At 39.1% G+C, this 20,287-nt stretch overlaps 2 protein-coding genes across 3 annotated transcripts in view; both read right to left on the reverse strand.

Annotated features, from left to right (window-relative positions):
• Nucleotides 1–5,561: 5,561 nt before the first annotated feature.
• On the reverse strand, nucleotides 5,562–6,107 carry LOC134290916 (uncharacterized; the record flags this gene model as incomplete). The annotated part of the gene is made up of 1 exon (XM_062858146.1): nucleotides 5,562–6,107. A coding segment is annotated over one exon (426 nt), but the record flags the coding sequence as incomplete, so codon positions are not given.
• Nucleotides 6,106–20,287, reverse strand: part of LOC109416898 (liver carboxylesterase 1F) — a 36,601-nt gene continuing 22,419 nt past the window's right edge. For both annotated transcript variants that reach the window (XM_029875027.2, XM_029875028.2), the window contains exons 2-5: nucleotides 10,952–11,172; nucleotides 9,809–10,888; nucleotides 6,752–7,176; nucleotides 6,106–6,687 (exon numbers count right to left, since the gene is read on the reverse strand). In XM_029875027.2, coding sequence (XP_029730887.2) covers nucleotides 6,108–6,687; nucleotides 6,752–7,176; nucleotides 9,809–10,888; nucleotides 10,952–11,077 — 2,211 coding nt within the window. In that variant the 5' untranslated portion in view covers nucleotides 11,078–11,172 and the 3' untranslated portion in view covers nucleotides 6,106–6,107. The remainder of the gene's footprint in view (nucleotides 6,688–6,751; nucleotides 7,177–9,808; nucleotides 10,889–10,951; nucleotides 11,173–20,287) is intronic.

Genomic DNA, 20,287 nt, shown 5'->3' on the forward strand with positions numbered 1-20,287 from the left:
ATCCGTGGACGAATTTCTGAAAAAAATCTTGAGTGCGTGGAGAATGGCATAAATAAGCGTCTGCAAAGATTCTTGAAAAAAACTTTTGAACAGTATGACCCATAAAAAATGCGAAAATCCATTTTTTTCTTTCTTTGGTAATTTTTGTTGAAATATTTCTTATGAATTCAGGTTTTTTAGATAGGGCTACAATAAGGAGGTGATTGTCATACAGGATATCTCAAATAAGTGTCAAAATATTCATTGGTTACGTATATGGGATACCTAATAGTTGCCATCAATTTCTGAAAAAAATAAATGTTTCCTCGAATTTTTGGAGCTTTACGAATTAAAATGAAAACTTTTAAATACATGTAAATCATGCAGAAATATGTACTCTTAAAAACGCGGCCTTTTGAAAAACTTTTTGAAAACAATAGCAGATGCTTAGGAACCAAAAACTAAAAAATGTGGCATATTTCAAAACCCTTAGTTAATATAGATTTATAAATAACTTTACTCTGTTTGAAAAAAAATCAAAATAATTTCTTGCTAATGAAGGCTCATAAACCTACGTTTATAATAGACACAAATACGTAGTATTTAAAAAGAGTTTGATACTTCATACATTTGTTTTTCTGAAAATGTCCATTTGTCGTACACTCTAGTTTTCAGTAAATGTCACATAACTTATAAGATAATAATTTTTTTCACCTGTCTAAATCATCAACGATCGCCTGAAGACCTTGTCTAGCTATGAAAGTGCTGTTCTTGAAATAAAATTTAGTTGAATGTGATTGAGAGCAATTTGACAAAAAATACAATCTTAAAAAAAACACCTCTGGCACGAAGACGTTTTTGAGATCCTTATCTTCAACATTACTTTTTTCAAAGGTTTATGATTCAAATCAGTAAATGTTCCTATGCCGTTGATAAATTAGTGCCTTGACTATATTATCCAATAGAAAAATGCAAGGTTTATCGATTGAAAGCACGTGAGCAATGTCTTCGAAAACTTTCGCATTTTTTTATGGGCCATACTGTATTTCCAAAGGAATTCCCGTAGAAATTCCCAAGAATCATTTTTGAAAAAATGTCTTAAGAATTCGTAGAGAAATTATTGTACTTGTCCTTAAAGGAAATGCCGAATAAATTTCTCTAGTAATACATAGAGGAATATCTGAAGAAAACTCTGAAGGAATCTGTATATGATGGAAACGTACTGCGTGTAGCTTTGGCACGCAACGACCTACCTAATTTGCAAAATCATGAAGATTGATATATCGCAAGCCATGTTTCATAATTGTTTGGAAAATGGCCACTTCCCCAGGTGGTTCCAGGTTTCCGGAACATCCGGGATGGTGGCCAATATATCCAAGAACCTCTGAATTCTTCTCTAGCGTACTTGTTTTGAAAAATTATGAAGATTGATATGTCACAAGCCAGGTTTCATAACTGTTTGGAAAATGGCCACTTCCTCGGGTGGTTGTAGGTTTCCGGAACATCCGGGATGGTGGCCAATATATCCAAAAACCTCTAAATTCTCTTCTAACATACTTGTTTTGCAGAATCATGAAGATAGATATATCGCAAGCCATGTTTCATAACTGTTTGGAAAATGGACACTTCCCCGGGTGGTTTCAGCCCAAGAAACAGAAGTAGCTAAATAACAGTTTCTTAAGCTAAAGTTTGCTTAAGAGTGGTTTGTTCCACTGTTATACAGCAAAAATGTTTGTTGGGAGGTTCCCGGAACATCCGGGATGGCGGCCAATATGTCAAAAATAAAACCTTTGAATATTCCTTCAACATACTTAGTGTATAAAATTACGAAGAAATGAATCATGACAAGCCTGTTTTTAGAATTATGCGAGAAAAATGTCAGGTGTAAAAGACCGATGCAACACAAAACGAAACCGAGGAGGACAACTTAACCGAGGGCTCCGGACGAGAGAAAGAAAGACACGTTTATACTCGTTGGTAGTCAAACTCGAAGTGAAGATTTATTGTCATAAACGCTAGCAAAACAAGTGTTGCCAGAAGGGCTGCATACTTGGTGTAGTCGGTTGCGTACTCTTACACGGTTAACCATAGGCGAAACTACCGGGGGTGCCGGGGGTGCCAGGCACCCCCTGGAATTTTGAATCATTGCTGTGAGATATGGGGCGATGAATGATGAATGGATGAACGAATGAATATTAGTTTGTAGTGCACCCCCTGGCAAATATCCGTAGTTTCGCCAATGCGGTTAACAAGGTGTAGGGAACGTGTGAAAAGTGTCCTCCGAACGCACCCGAAACACGACCCGGAACATCCGGAACCAAAACCAGACAATCCCAATTTACTCAAGCTATGCGTCTGTAATAATAAAAAGATAATTGAACATGTTTGCAATCATATTGCATGTGTTTTTTTACAAGTTATCAGTGATTAAAAGGAAGTTAGTCCATTTTTGACCCGATTTGACCCATACAACCCCTTCAATAACTCAAACCCCAAGGATTAAAATACCATTTTAATATTTTTCCATACAACCAAGCGCGATCTTCGTTCCAAATTTCGTTAAAATCGGTTGGAAAATGAAGTCACAGTGATTTTTTGAAATTAAAGTCCCAACTAGGACCGAAACGGGTTAAGAATATCCGAAGTAATTTCTTGGAAATCTCGGGAGAAATTCCCGGAGGAATCTCTGGGAGAATTTATCTAGGAATCCTTTGAGGAACTCCTGGAGTAATTTTTGGAGGAATTTATGGACGCATCTTTGAAAGAATCCCTTTAAAAATATCTGGGAAATCTCTAAAGGAATTCCTGCAGTTATCTCTGGAGGAATTCCTGGATGAATCTCCGGGGGAATTCGTGGAAGGATTTCTAGATGAATTCCTGGAAGAATTTCTGGTCGAACCTGTGGAGGAATCCCTTGAAAAATTTCTGAAAAATCTTTAGAGGAATTCTGGGAGAATTCTAGGAGAATTTTCTGGAGGAATCCCTGATGGAATTTCTGGAGGTATCCCTGGAAGAATTCCTCGAGAATTTCCTGGAAGAATCCATGTCGGAATACCAGGAGGATTTTTGGAGGAATTCCTAAAGGAATTTTTGGGAAATATCGGGAGAATTTCCCGGAGGAATTACTGGAGGAATTTATGCACGAATCTCTGGAGGAATCCCTGGAAAAAAACCTTAGAACCCCCTAGAGAAATTCCTAGAGGTATCTTTGAAGGAATTCCTGGAACTTGGAACTGGAACTTGGAAGAATCCCTGGAGGTTTTCTGGAAGACTTGAGCAATTATCGGAGGAATTCCGGTAGGAAATCCTGGAGGAAATTCTGGAGGAAATTCTGGAGGAAATCCCTAGAGGAATTTTTGGAAAAATTGCTGGAGTAATGCTTGGAGGATTTTCTTTAGAAATCCTCCAGGGAATTTCTATAGGAATCCCTGGAGGAATTGCTGGATGAATCTCTAAAGCAATCCCTGAAACTAATTCTGGGACTTAACGAATCTCTGGGTGAATCCTTGGAAAAAATCTAGAAAATCTCTAGTGAAATTCCATGAGGAATCTCTGGAAGAATTCCTTGTGGAATTCGTGGAGGATTTCTGAAGGAATCCCTGGAGGAACGCCTGGATAAATCTCTGAAGGAGTTCTTGGAGGAATTCCTGTTGAAATCCTTGGAAGAGGAATCCCTGGACGAATTCTTTGAAGAACCCCTGCAGAATTCCCTGGAGGAATTGCATGAGGAATACCTGGAAGAATCTCAGGAGGAATTCATGGGGAAATCTCTGGAAGTTTTCTGTATGAATCTCTGGAGGAATTCCTTGCGAATTTCATCAGGATGTCGGATAGCAAGCCGATTAAAATGGTTCTAGGTGGGCAGATCAAGTGGAGGACGATTTGCGGACCCTTCGCAGAGTGCGGAACTGGGGACTCACAGCCATGTACCGAGAAGAATGGAGACGACTCCCACGTACAGCAGGCCTTAGCCTGACCGGTAAGATAAGGTAGTTAGTAACAATTCCTCAGTTTCTGCACCGTTGTTCTGTGTACTCCCTCAGAATTACCCAGTAGCATGTCGACCAGGCTTGGCATTGATCACCGTTAGTGTTCACTTTCAAACCGACCTGAGCATGTTTTCGTTTTCACTGCCACACAATCGCAATAGGCTCATCAAATCGCCGTACAACGTAGTCAAGATGAAAAAACAAATTGTTTGTCGGTTGCGTCGTTACCTCGGGGACTTCAACAATCACGATTTTGTTTTGAGTGACGTTCGGAGTTCTCGGCCTATTGAATCGATGGTCATGACGGTCGCGACAGTACGGCAGCAGTGTGTGGTGTCTACTCGATTGACACCTGACACCTGACACCTAGTTAAATAACATATTTGGAACTGCATTCTGTGCATGAAATGTGATAAAACATCAATAAACAATTATAAAAAGAAGGCTTTCCCATAACTACACAATTACGTAGTGATGAGTCCGGCTCATTTGTTTGAATTACAGGCTAATGGCACACTGTACAATTGTTCGAGCCCCCATAATGCTCAAGGTATTTATGACGATTTTTTTTCATGACTGATCCAAAGCCCTTAGAATAGAGGAACATAGACCTTATGAAGCATCCAACATTTTGGACGTTATTTCGTCTTAAGCCTGCTTCATTAAGACCGGGAGATTATGGTCCCTGACGATCCGGCCCCAAACCATACATTAGTTACAATACGCCTCGATGGAGGGAGAGTAAACCTATATTCGGTGGTAATATACTGGCTAAACATTTTTGACTGTCGAAAACGATTCCCAGTTTAGCATCCCGTACTAAAAATGCTCCCAACGCTACAACAGAAACCCTACGTTGCGAAAAGATATTTGTGCAAGATTTGAACATTTGAAATAGGGTGACAAAGGGTATTATCGGCAGGTTTGTTCTCTTCGTCATGGGGGGTTTTTGTCAACCAAATTGCCTGAAACTTGGTAGTATAATTCAGCTTGGTTGGGAAAGATTTGGGGCCAATTTTGAGTTCAACAGGTTTCAAAAAACCCTCTATGACGAAGAGAACAAAACGGTCGAGAATACGTAAGTTCCCCTATATTATGCTAGGTAATTATAAATCTTATCAACTCTACAAACGGCATCAAATCAAACCTAGAATTTCAAGAGTCAAGACGCACAGATTCAATCATTGACGGTCAAACGAGCGACGGTCTAGACGGGTGATGGTTGTATATGGAAAAAAGTCGTTATGGTTACCAATGGTATCTATGTCGTGTCGATGTGCTTTGGGTTGGTGATGCATGGTTGCTACCATCGCTTTCATTGGTGTTGCATCACATGGGCAAAACCCTAGCATGCTTGTGAACTTCACGACTAATGCCAAGCCGTCGACCCTGTAGACTCAGCGCGAGGAGTCTTATTCAGTTGTGCTTGTTTAACCGCTGAGTTGATTGAGTTACATATGCTGCCTCAGTTGGTTTCAGAGCAATGCTCTTCAATGTAGCTAAAATGGTTACTGTCCCAAAGACCTGAACTTCTGAGCCTTAAAGTGGTTTGGTTGATTAAGATGAAGGATGCTAGAAAAAAAAACTTTAAAATAATATAAGTAAAAGTATTTTTATTGGACGTCTACTTCATAAAGATCACACAATATTTATTACGTATACCATTAATACCTATAACTAACCAAATACACTTATCACACACATTGTACATCCCTAGAAATGATCATTGGAGAGTTGGTACCGCCAGTTTCTGACCTCCATCTCCTCGTCCAAATCGGTCAGAATAGCATTCACGTTCTCCCCGAACTCATTGTTCCCCCGACGACCCCCACTCACCGAAGAACCTTCCACCGTCCGCAGACCTCCGATGACACTCTTATTGCTAGCACTAGCCCCGAAACTGGTGGGCCCCACACTTTCACCTCCGGCGACGAACCTCTTGAAGTTCTCACCGTACAACGGATTGTTGCGCACCACCCGACTCGTGGACGGCCCACTCGTACTGGTGGTCGTCGTCTTGATCCGATGGCTGATACCGGTGATGTTGAACTCGTCATCGTCCGCGGCACTATCACTCACTCCCGCCTTTTTGGAGCGGTTCTTCCGATCGAACAACTTCGACCGGAAGAAGAACTTGTGTCATAAGATATTGGTGAAATTGGTGTTCGTGTTCTTCTTCAGGACGTAGACGCAGACGCACAGGACGGCCAGAAGCATGCAGACTAGGGTCAGCATCGAGAAGAAGGCATGCTTGTAGCGGGACGCTTCTGACGACTCGCGGAAGAGTTCCTGCTCTTCTTCGAGGATCAAGTCGATCCGGCGGTTCCGGAGCCGTTCTTGATCGGTGGCATTCATAATGTGGGACAGCTTCGGTAGGAATCCGTACCAGAAGCTGTCGAGCCGTCGCAGGTAGTGGAAGTATTCGGAATCTTTGGTATTGTCCAGGTAGATGGCGCTCTTGGACGAGCGAGAGCTCTCTTGGTCTTCGAGGTTGATGTGACCCAAGAGGTAGGGGTTCTCCGGGCTAGGGGCCTGGTCGTCCTGGTTGGTGTTCAGCAGTTTACTTTCGATAGTTTTGATGTTGTCTTCGAAGTTGGTCTCCAGACTGTGCTTGTCGTTCTGGAAAAGACTCTCCGCTCGCGTGGAGATCAGCTTGATGTACTTGAGATTGTTGGTGTACGGTTGCCACGAGTCGATCTTACGACCAGGCGTGGGATCACTGCAAGTGGATTAAATGTAGGTGTAAGTGTAGATCATTACAGGGAATTCGAAGAGTTTCTTACCCAACTTTGATGAACTCGGTGAACAAGGCTCGAATTTTCTTGCAGAGCTTATCCTCGGATTGGGACAGCCGTTTCCGGCCAATCTCCTGGAACAGGCTGGGTCCCATCAGGAAAGGCAGATCGGAGGAGTGCGACGCTCCACCGAAGTAGTTGATCTTGCCTCGCATATCCATCGAGTTTGAGTGATGGAAGAGGTAGACGTACAAGTTACCACCTCCTCGTAGGGCTTGTTGGTGAAGCAGGTCGTCGTTTTTTGAGAGATCCTGGTCGGCTGGGTCTGATGAGGTTAGGCTGAGGACCTCCAGGGTTTTGTAGAACGGAATTTCAAACTTGGTTTCCGTGGTCAGCTTGATGATTGAGTGGAGCAGATGTGCTGTGGTATCCGGGATCTGATCGAAGAATCGCCAGTTGATAGTTTCACGGATCTAAAAAATAAAGAACATATAAAAACTCCTGAAATCTTCCTGCAACCTATGAAGCACCATGACGTTTTAATTAAAGTCCCTGAAATCCCATAAAATCTTCCCAAAATTCTCTGAATACATCCTGAAATACTCCTGAAATCCCTTTAAATTCAAACTTTACTGAAGCCCTGTCTAAAACCCCCTGGAACTCCTTGATATGCCTTGAAGCTCCCGGAGACCTCTAGAAACCTTTCTTAACCCCTTGAATTCCCTGAATTCCTCCTTAAACTACTCTGGCACTCCTTGAAGCACCTTGAAAGCCTCAGAAGTCGTACACGACGGTAGCAAGGTCGGCCTGTTATGTTCGGCAAGGCCGACGTCAGTTTCTGGCCCGGAAAACCCTAACCAACCCAATCCAAATCCAATCCAAATCCAATCCAAATCCAATCCAAATCCAATCCAAATCCAATCCAAATCCAATCCAAATCCAATCCAAATCCAATCCAAATCCAATCCAAATCCAATCCAAATCCAATCCAAATCCAATCCAAATCCAATCCAAATCCAATCCAAATCCAATCCAAATCCAATCCAAATCCAATCCAAATCCAATCCAAATCCAATCCAAATCCAATCCAAATCCAATCCAAATCCAATCCAAATCCAATCCAAATCCAATCCAAATCCAATCCAAATCCAATCCAAATCCAATCCAAATCCAATCCAAATCCAATCCAAATCCAATCCAAATCCAATCCAAATCCAATCCAAATCCAATCCAAATCCAATCCAAATCCAATCCAAATCCAATCCAAATCCAATCCAAATCCAATCCAAATCCAATCCAAATCCAATCCAAATCCAATCCAAATCCAATCCAAATCCAATCCAAATAAATCCAAATCCAATCCAAATCCAATCCAAATCCAATCCAAATCCAATCCAAATCCAATCCAAATCCAATCCAAATCCAATCCAAATCCAATCCAAATCCAATCCAAATCCAATCCAAATCCAATCCAAATCCAATCCAAATCCAATCCAAATCCAATCCAAATCCAATCCAAATCCAATCCAAATCCAATCCAAATCCAATCCAAATCCAATCCAAATCCAATCCAAATCCAATCCAAATCCAATCCAAATTCAATCCAAATCCAATCCAAATCCAATCCAAATCCAATCCAAATCCAATCCAAATCCAATCCAAATCCAATTCAAATCCAATCCAAATAAATCCAAATCCAAATCCAATCCAAATCCAATCCAAATCCAATCCAAATCCAATCCAAATCCAATCCAAATCCAATCCAAATCCAATCCAAATCCAATCCAAATTCAATCCAAATCCAATCCAAATCCAATCCAAATCCAATCCAAATCCAATCCAAATCCAATCCAAATCCAATCCAAATCCAATCCAAATCCAATCCAAATCCAATCCAAATCCAATCCAAATCCAATCCAAATCCAATCCAAATCCAATCCAAATCCAATCCAAATCCAATCCAAATCCAATCCAAATCCAATCCAAATCCAATCCAAATCCAATCCAAATCCAATCCAAATCCAATCCAAATCCAATCCAAATCCAATCCAAATCCAATCCAAATCCAATCCAAATCCAATCCAAATCCAATCCAAATCCAATCCAAATCCAATCCAAATCCAATCCAAATCCAATCCAAATCCAATCCAAATCCAATCCAAATCCAATCCAAATCCAATCCAAATAAATCCAAATCCAATCCAAATCCAATCCAAATCCAATCCAAATCCAATCCAAATCCAATCCAAATCCAATCCAAATCCAATCCAAATCCAATCCAAATCCAATCCAAATCCAATCCAAATCCAATCCAAATCCAATCCAAATCCAATCCAAATCCAATCCAAATCCAATCCAAATCCAATCCAAATCCAATCCAAATCCAATCCAAATCCAATCCAAATCCAATCCAAATCCAATCCAAATCCAATCCAAATCCAATCCAAATCCAATCCAAATCCAATCCAAATCCAATCCAAATTCAATCCAAATCCAATCCAAATCCAATCCAAATCCAATCCAAATCCAATCCAAATCCAATCCAAATCCAATTCAAATCCAATCCAAATAAATCCAAATCCAAATCCAATCCAAATCCAATCCAAATCCAATCCAAATCCAATCCAAATCCAATCCAAATCCAATCCAAATCCAATCCAAATCCAATCCAAATTCAATCCAAATCCAATCCAAATCCAATCCAAATCCAATCCAAATCCAATCCAAATCCAATCCAAATCCAATCCAAATCCAATCCAAATCCAATCCAAATCCAATCCAAATCCAATCCAAATCCAATCCAAATCCAATCCAAATCCAATCCAAATCCAATCCAAATCCAATCCAAATCCAATCCAAATCCAATCCAAATCCAATCCAAATCCAATCCAAATCCAATGCATGTCAAATGCAACAATCATTGTCGTATCACGAAACTATACGAAACATGAATAAAAATTTTAAAACCCCAACAAAAAAGGCCCGTAGATGTTCTAAACCTAGTACTTGACGAAGGTTCAAATCTCTGTCCTTCAATGAAAATCATAGGCATTATTTTACGAATTCTGTAGAAAACTTACGTTACGACCTCTCCATAAAACTCACCTGACTCCGTCCAAAGCCGTCGAATTCGTACTGCTCCAAAATGTTCGGCACCAACGTCTCGTTGACGTACTTCCGCAGATAGTCCTGCCCCTGCTTTGCAAAGTCAAGCCACCTGTTCAGCATGAAGCCCCCTTCGTTGCTGGTAATTCCGAACATGATCGGCATATCCTCGATGATGAACGACTTGGACGCGAACAGCACCCGTGGGTCGTCCATGACGTACCGTTCCATCGCGGGCAAATAGTCGTCCACAATTGGACCCAGGTTGATGGTATAGTTTCCATTGCGGTAGACGTACTCGTAAGCCTTGAGAAGGTCATGGACGCTCTTCTGCTGAAGGCATTTGAGCACGTTGCGTCCGATGTCGTAATTGCAGGCCAGGATTTTTACGATTTCATCGGATAACCTGCGATCTGTGTTTACTCGGGAGTACGGCGAGAAAATAGTACCGGACATGATGATAGCCTTGGAAAACAGCCCTCGTGCCATGGGACTGACCATGTGGGTCATCACATTTGGTCCGCCGGTTGTTCCATGGCCCAGCAGAGTGATCCTGTTGGTATCGCCTCCAAATTTTTGAATGTTGTCCTTGACCCAAACCAAGGCCAGCTGCTGGTCGAGAAGTCCGAGGTTCCCGGAAGCGTACCTCTGTCCTAGGGATAGCCATCCGAACACATTCGTCCGGTATTGGACCGTGACTACGATGATCCCGTCCGACGCGAGATCCAGACCTGTAGCCCGATTGATTGACCAGTCAAAGGCCATCTCTTCACCGGTGATCATGACTAGTACCGGGAAGCCTCCGTATCGGATGGCCGTCTCCGGCATCCAGATGTTCAGGTACAGACAATCCTCGCTTGTTTCACGGATCTTGTAGTGGCCTTGGGAGTCCACGTCATCGTAGCTGTTGTGTTCTAGCTGCGGGCAGATTGGTTTGAAGTCTCGAGCGTACAGGGTTCGATTCCATCCTGGACTCGGCTGAGGGGATGCAAAGCGAAGGTCGTCCAGTGGAGGCTTCGCGTATGGGATGCCCAAATAGGTGAAGACCGGTATTCGGGATGTTTCCGGGAAGACCTTGAGCTGTGAAAATGTAAAAGACTCTTCGTAACAGTGAGTTTCCAATTAAATCAACGATCAGCTTACCCCGACGATCGTCCCCTGACTGAGAACAATGGTGACGTCCTGAATCTGGGCCCATACCGCATCATGCGTCGCTAGCAGTAGTATTCCTAGCGCAAACTTGTACAGCAATGATCTAACCACGATCATGACTTTGCTACTAACAACGATCTCCAATTGATAATACGTTGGACCTGATTAGGTTCGACATGCTGACGGCAGATCCCACCTCTGTTGCTCGTCGTCTGTGGGGTGAAAGTGGAAAAGTAGGGGTAGGTTACTATCGACCATTTATCATATTAACAACGAGTGCGAGTTTCGTAATTGAATACCAGTGTAGAGTTGTGCAAGATGGGCTGGAACTGTGACCCGTACATAGCAGACTATCATGTGTAGCTATGACGACGTTCAACGATCGGTCACGCATGAGTTCCGGAAATAATTTGCCATAAAGGGAGAAGAGTATGTAGTTAAATGCTTTTTTTGCGATGTTGTATTATAATAATGGTCTAAGGTCATGATGTGGTCATCAGCGTTATGGTTATTGGAAGATACAGTATTGAAACAGTCGAATCTCTTTTTAGTTCGAAAATCATTTACCTCTAAGCACAAAATGGTTTTAAAAACTTTTATCTGATTAAACATTGTGTAATTTTGCAAACCATTCATGTGCAGTAAATTAACTAACCAAAAAAACCTGAAAGTAACGGTTGTTCAGCTTCTGTTTTTGCAACCACGCGGTAAGTATCATTAGCATGAGAACAATATGCCCCGCATGCAATTATGGTGAAGTAACATAGAACATTCACGGGGTCGCTACCGCGTAGTTTGAGTGAGCAAAGCATAACAGCAAATAAATAAGCAAGCAGGTAAGTTCTAAAGGGAAGTAATTCAAAACAGGTGACAATAAATAAACCAAGCCGGCGGATTCTGAACATACGGCCGGTAGTTACTCCGCTGTGCGATCATTTCCATCGCGTGTTGTTAACGATGTTCACTTGCGATTGTAAAGTACGTTGGATAAAATTAGTAACGAGGGGTCTATCGAAGAACGAAGGTCTTTTAATTCAAATGTTTATGCATCCAGCAAATTGATAATAAAATTAGTTAGAATGTAACCCATATGTTATGATTTCATCATAGTATGTATATTGTATATAGAGGGGGTTTTTTTTCCTGACCTAAAAAATTCTTGGATTCGGGATATCTCGGAATTTCGGGATGTATTTCTTTTTTTTTCTCAATCTGCTATAAAAGTCTACTCTAAGACTCGCAATGCATTTTACTCAAACAGTTAAGTTTTGAAAACTTATGCTGGTAATAATAATTAATAACTTAATTCATTCGTGATTCGTTGTCTTCGTTAAAAATATTCATAGCTTTTATTTAGAAAACAATTAAGTGTGAGATTCGCTCACAACGTGCCGCTTGTATTCTTGGGAGTCGAAAGTTTGATCTAAGCGTAGTATATCTTCTCTAGAGTTTCTAGAGGCAATTTCTTTATGACGGGCTTGACGGGCTAGGTGGTCTAGTGGCTACCGCTTCTGATTCGTATGCAGAAGGTCTTGGTTCAATCTCTGGCCCGTCACTTTCCTCCTACTTTGTATCTTTCTATATTCTTTCTCCCTCCTATCTACTATACAACTTCTGTATAATCATATGTTCATAGCCATCGCTGGAACAAGAAACGGTTAAAGAGCCGTTTTACTTCCATCCTTACTTTCACAGCACAGTGTCAATCTATCTATTCCATAACGCCTAAGAGTTATGAAATCAAAACGAACTGTGCCGCACATTTTCAGTATAATAAAACACACAATTCATCCTACGCCTGGCATCCACGCACCAATGTGTGAACCCTTTGCCAACTATATCCCACCAACACTTCGACATCCGCATGAATTTGTGCAGACGCAGAGGTATATTCGGTCTGATGTGGATACAAACGATTGCAATCAAAACTTCCTTCCCCTTCCCCACATTGATCTGCAACCTGACGTGGCAGGCGCCATTGTCGTCTAAAAATAGATGATCACCAACACCCAGAATGCCTGCACACTGAAGATGCCTGCTAGTCCCCGACAGATAATCTCATTGGTTCCTTGTGTGAGTGTAGCTGGTCTGGCTGGCGATACTGGAGTTGCATCCACGGGCAGTCAATCAAGCTCAAGCTCTAGAGTTTCTAGAGGCAATTCCTTTATGATTTGTTTCAGTAATTTCTTAGGGAACATCTTCCTATTTTCCAGAATTTTCTTGACAGAGCTCAGAAGGAATTCTTCGACCTATCTTGACGCTGTAGAAAGTTTTTGCTAGTAATCGGTCAAGAAATTTCATGAGCGATTCCTTTCGAAATTGGTAGGAAATCTTTCAGCATTATTTTTTGGAAAGTGTCCCGCTATTATTTTGAACTAGTTTATTTGTGGACGCAGTAGCGCCCGTGGCAAGTTATTTTTCAATATAAACGGTTCATGTGTTATTCACGCTTGTAGATTTTAAATAAGAAAAGCATTACATTTTTCTACGTTTTGAATAGAGTTTTTTTTGTGAATTCAATGCAGCTTATATTTACATCTAAAAATACTTCGGTGAAGTCACCGGACAGACAAACAGGGCTATCTGTGTTATTTCCAGCAACTGCTGCGTTCGGTTGTCTAAGAGTGACAGATTCTTTTCTGCATTAAAATAATCAAAATTTTCAGCGTCTCTTGTCTGTGTGTGTGTTTTTTTTCATAAAATGCTGTGTCTGGTTGTCTATGGTTGTCACTGGTTTTGTTTTCTGCATCTGAGAGTATGAAAGCATTTTGAAGTGTCAAATATTAAAAAAAATCAAAATTTTCAACGTCTGTTGTCTGTGATTTTTTCATCAAATGTTGTGTCTGGTTGTCTATGGTTGCCACTGGTTTTGTTCTCTGCATCTGATACTAAAAAAGAATTGAAGAGCCAAAATTTTATTTTTTGTGAGAATTTCCCCGCGTGCTGCATCTGGTTGGCTAGTCACCGGACAGACAAACAGGGCTATTCTATATATGAGAAATTGACTTTGTTTGTTCTCTGGAACTTCCAAATTTGCTTCTGGAATTTTCTCCTAAATTTATTTGACCATTTGTTGGTTATTTTTTTGGAAAATTTTCAGCACTTTCTTTCCACTCCTTTATGAAATGCTTCGGCTATGGCTATGGAAACTCATTCATTTCGAAAATTATTGTCTGAAATATTCAATTGCTTTTAAAATTTATCTGGAAACTCCTACGGGGTTTCCTTTGGGTTTAGCTTCGGATTTTTTTTTTTTGGGAATTTCGCCGGCCAGCGCCTTGGTAACTTCTCTGGAAATTATTTTCGTAATTTTCCTTCAATTTTTAGAAATATATTCGGAACCTCGTTTGAAAATAACTTCATTAAGGAGAAACATCAAAGGATTCAAATATGGCTGCCACAATGGCCGACTTGGACCTCACGTTTTCAAAAGCACCAATCATAAAAATTCGTAAACAAATGCGTTCGCTTATTACAAGTGACCAAAGCCAGGTTAAACAAGTGCGACTTTGTTTGATGCTTCATTCATCTGATTTGTGCCTTTTAAGTTTGTATGAAAAATTGCAATGGGATCTTTTTACGTTTCACCTTAATGCGATCGTGAATTTCTCAGGCATTATTTTTTTTGAAGCTTTCGCCGGCTATTTCTTTGGAAATAGTGTCAACAATTTTTTTCTTTTTTCCGTCTCAAAGTTTCAAAATTGACAAAAGATTATTTTCAGTGTTAAACTCAAAGGAATTTTCAAATTCAAAGGCAATTTTAGAGAATGCAGAGGAAATCTTAAAGGAGTTGACGGATTGATTCGGAAAGGAATTTCCAAAGGAAATTTCAAAGATGAAAGAAAAGTTCTCAATGAGTGTTACAATGGAATTGCATAGAGAAATCAAAAATAAATTGTCTAAGAATTCTCAAAGGCATAAATAAAGTGGATGGAAATTTAAAATTGTCGGGTTAATTCTCAAATAAATTCCCAAAAAAACTGAAGGCAAAATCAAAGAATCATCAAAATAACAATTTGCAGAGTAAATAATCGAAGTTATTTCTAGAGGAAATAACGTAAACATTTCCATAGGAATAACCTTATCATTTTTCGAAACCAATTTTCAAAGAAACAAAGGATTCCCAAAGGCATTGTTAAATGAATTCCCAGAGATAACTCCCAGTGACATTCCAAAAACTAAAATTAGGTAATTTCATAAGGAATTACCGAAGGAGTCTCTTTATCCCTTTCGTGACGGACCATAAAAGAATGATTATCTCAAATTTTCTCTCATAAACTTAACGTCCTCTAGAATAAAACTTTCTTTACTTCGGCTACTTTATCCACCTATGCACTTTTTGGGGTCAAATTAGGACCAGCAAATTGCCTACTTTTAGGCGTTTTTTGGTACAGAAGATTTATTGTAACTATTAAATCACTGCAAAGTGTTAGTTTGTAGAAATTTAGACGTATACTTTTCAATCTAGGAACACGAGATCAGCTTGACAGGGTATTCAAATCATAGAAGTGAATAAAAAGAAGATAATAAGAACAGCAAATCCCTGTTCCAATCTAATTCATGATTTCGATAATATGGAGTAATATTTTTCACCCAAGTATTCAAAGTTCCTTAAAAAACTCGTACAAGCTGATATTGTGTTCCTTGAGTTGAAATTATACGTCTAAGTTTTTACAAACTAACACTTTTTAGTGATTTAATAATTAAAATCAATCTTCTATACCATAAAACGCCTAAGAATAGGCAATTACCGATGGAACTTGGACTGCCTTGGGGACGGAACAGCACAATTGTGCTGGTCCCACTTTGACCACCCAGAAGTCTTGTGCTTTTCAATAAAGCACCACTTTTTCTTCGCCGTTTTGCAGAACTACCGTCGTGCGGGGCTACTTTTGAAATGCGGGGCTACTTTGGACACTTTTGAACCTGGATTTTTTGAATTCGAAATATGGTTCAAATCTATTTGATGTCTTTGGGACTATTATGAAGCAAAAGTTTTCCCTCCATTTGGTTGAAATTATTTTCCAAACAGACCGTTTATTGCTTGTCAGGACGCGAAAAAACATCGAATGAATCAATAAAATATACATAAGGTATCAGAATATTTGGTCTGTAAGCATTGTTTCTACAGTTCATAAATTTCAAAGGGTTAATCAATTCATTCAAAATATATCAACGTAGCATATGCAATCGAATATTTGTATCGTTATACATTATAAATGACCATTTCACCCAAAAAATAAACCTTGAATTTGCAATGCAATTTTGTTATAGATAAAAATGTCCAAAGTAGCCCCCATCCGGTTCTTTATGAGATGTGTCCGATTGGTGTATGAACAACTTTTTTGATTATTGATGGATTTAGTTCAAATTTTGTATACAACCTACATACATACTCACGATTATTATGTGTAAAAATTGTAGAAATCTATTCACTACTCTGGGAGTTATAATGTCATAAAGTTGAAAAACCATGAAAAAGTGTAAAAAGAAGCCCTGCACGACGGTACTCTTTTTCTATCGATTTTTATCTTTGCATACCTGGATTAAACAAATATCTATAAAAATACGACAGATATAGTTTTTTCAACTTCTAGGGTGATTGCTTACTTTTTGCTTATCTTTTCGTGGCGTTTTTTATAAACAATTCCAATCAAAGCTGTAGCTCAGAAATACAAGTTAGAGTAATAACTCAATCATAAAAAATATTTACATCCCATATTTTCAGGAAAAACAATTGAAAAAAATGTGTAAAACCTATGCCGAAAAACAGCACGATTGTGCTGGTTCGTCACGAAAGGGATATAAATTACCGAAGGAAACAGAAAAAACATAATGGTAGAATCCCCGAAGATATTGCTGAATGGGCTGCTAAGGTAATTGATAATGGAATTTCGAAAGTGGCAGGAAAAATATTTAAAAAAAGTTCCCAGATGAGTCGCCTGATAATACCGCCTGATAATAATAGCCGAATCAATGAAAAATATGATGGAGCTCTCGAAGGAATTTCTGATTCAATTACCAAAACCAGCTCCAAAAGAAATTGCCGAAAAATTATACAAAGAAATGTTAGAGAAAATATCTAAGAAATTTCTTAAGCAATTACTGGAAAAACTCTCAGAACAGTTATGAAAGCTTCTACTTTCCTGAGCAGACTCTGCACTCTGCAGACACCAGTACCCTTTTAAAAGGTTCAGAACTAGGGAAAAAGACTTTTTTGCCTTTCTCGTACACCAAAGTGTACTGAAAGGCTATATGTTCACTCAAATACCAATCGACTCAGTTCGACGAATTGAGATGATGTCTGTAGGTATGTACTGGGGATAGACAAAATGATCGGGACAGGCAAAATTTTCCCTTCTAAAAAAACTGTAACCTTTCGAAAAGTGCATCAAATATTCTCTGTAAGTGGATCAACTAGTTGTGTATCAGTGGACAAAATTTGAAAAAGATCGGGCTATTCTGCACGAAGTTATAATGATTCTAGAAAAAGGTATATTTATCCGATAGCCAACTTTCAGCTGTTATATCTCCGGTTTCAATGAACTAAATGCAATGAAATTTTGACCATTTACCACTTATATAATGAGCTCTGAAAAACGTTTGACTCAACTTGAAATTATTCACAAGAGAAAAAGTTATAGCGATTTTATTTTATGATTTTTTAGTAAATTAGTCTATTTTTAATATGCATCCCATTACTTTTCCAATGAATTGCCGGCTATGTTGTTACGTCCTTTCAAAACATATTTATATTCAAGACAATCAGAGGGAATATAAATGAACTATAATTAGCATCTTGAATTTTGAAACGATGTTAAAATTTAAGAAAATTTGGAGTTTTATTAGAAAAATAATCTAATCGTTATAATTTTCTTCCGTGTTAGGAATTTTAGGTTAAGTCAAAAGTTTTTCAAAGTTCATTATATAAGTCATAAATGGTCAAAATTTCATTGCATTCAGTTCATTGAATCCGGAGATATAACAGTTCAAAGTTGGCTATCGGATAAATATACCTTTTTCTAGAATCTTTATAACTTCGTGAAGAATAGCCCGACTTTTTCCAAAGTTTGTCCACTGATACACAACTAGTTGATCCTTCTTCTTCTTCTTCTGTATGGCTCTACGTTCCCACTGGAACTTGGCCTGCCTATCTTCAACTTAGTGTTCTTTGAGCACTTCCACAGTTATTAATTGGAGGGCTTTCTTTGCCAGCCATTGCATGAATTTGTACCTTCTGAGGCAAGCACAATGATACACTATGCCCAGGGAGTCGAGAAAATGTTCCCGACCGGAACGGGAATCAAACCCGCCGTCTCCGGATTGGCGATCCATAGCCTTAATCACTAGGCTAACTGGAGACCCAGTTGATCCACTTACAGTAAATATTTGAGAATATTGGATGCACTTTTCGAAAAATTACAGCTATTTGAATATTTTTTGAGATGGGAAAATTTTGCCTGTCCCGATCATTTTGTCTATCCCCTGTATGTATGTCTGTGCGAAAAAAAGTTCACTCACTTTTAAGGCACTTTCCATTGGCCGATTTTTACAATTTTAGCACGAATCGAACCGGAATTTTACCCCATTGCTTGCCATTGAAAATGGTCCGGATCGATCAAGACGTTCCGGAGTTATGGCCGTATAAGTTATCCGGTCCAGCACCGACGAAACAGGCCATATTTAAAACTGAACCAGGCTCTATTATGCGACACATCAAACTGCGTGGGTGACGAATTTTGTGCGGAAATCAACATTGGAGACCAGAAATATTCAAGACGGCGGATGTCTAATTGGGTTTTAGGCTCTAAAACCATGCAATATGAATATACATATTTAGTATGGGGAAGATGTCTTGAGTCCAAAAATGGTAACCAGAATATACAAAATGGCGGTATAAAATCCAAGACGGTGGCTCAAAATTCAAGATGGCGGCTGTTAAATAAGGTTTTAGATTCTAAAATCATGCAACATATATTTGGTATGTGGATATTTTTTGTCTGTATTTACGAGATTTTTAACCCAAGGCTAGTTCATCTCAGGACCCACACTTTACTTTCCCACTCACATTTTTGTGAGTTTGTCTGGAGTGGGGTTTGATCCCAGGTTCTCGGGCGTGATAGTCACGTGCTTTAACCTTTAGACCAGGTCCGCTTCACTTGGGGAAGATGTCTGTAATCTGTATCATTAGTGTTACTTGTATTTTTCATATTTTTAACAGTACTTTCCACACACATCGGGTTGAAAAAAATCAAATTGCACATTTGATAAAAACGATTTGCTTTATTTTCAAATCGTTTATTTGCAAATCGTTTTTTCAAATGTGCAATTTGATTATTTTCAACCCGATGTGTGTGAAAAGTACTGTTAAAAATATGAAAAATACAAGTAACACTAATGATACAGACGATGGTACTTCAAAACATGTATTGTTTATCCGGTTGGAATCAAGACAGCCATTCAATCTAAAATTGCCATTTTCTTGGTCCACAAGTGTCGCAAATGTTGCGCATCTAGTGCGCTGTATTGCTGACAACAACGGGAAGGATGCGCACTACTTTTGACATGATTCAAAAACGTCACGAGTTCAAACAGTTATATTCTAAAGTAATTTTATCAGAAATTGCCTGACCATCTGATAGTTAACAATATGAAATCAAAATCATCAAAAAATATTCTGTTTGGTAAGCACAAAGCTCAAAAATGTTGTAAAATATTTTCGAAAATTACGCAATGCAGTTTAAATTACTGCGAGCATCTTAATTATTATTTTTTTTATTTATTTTTCTTGCATTACAGGCAAAATAATAAGTTTATGCCTTCTATCTAAAACACCTTTCCCACTATTGCCCACGAGAGTTTCCACCCTCAAGAGATAGTAAAAAGTCTAATCTTTCACCTACCGACTGAGCCATCTGCGCCATTTTGCGCCGGAAATAGTTACTTAAGGTGAAAGTACACCTTAAAATGTGATAAATTTGCCTATAACTTTTTTGTTTTAAGATATAATGACTTAACATCTTTGGAAGAAATGTGTATTTTGACGTCCTGAACAAGTTTGTAGAAGGTCACAAAACTGTAGGATTTTACCTGTTAAAGCTACACTGAAATAAAGTAGTTTTAGGGGTACTTCGCACAAAACGCTCCATATCGGTTTTCGAGATCTTTGATATGTTCTACGAAGTTTTTTCTCTTGTTATGAACTACAACTTTGCCGCAAACGTCAAACCTCTAAAAAATTTTTTGAAGAAATAAAATTTTTATCTCATTTCTAGGGGGATTAATCATTTATTACATTTTCTCAGAAGACGCCTTTTAACATGCAGA

Source organism: Aedes albopictus, chromosome 3 (genome assembly GCF_035046485.1).
Source record: "Aedes albopictus strain Foshan chromosome 3, AalbF5, whole genome shotgun sequence".
Lineage (NCBI taxonomy): Eukaryota > Metazoa > Arthropoda > Insecta > Diptera > Culicidae > Aedes > Aedes albopictus.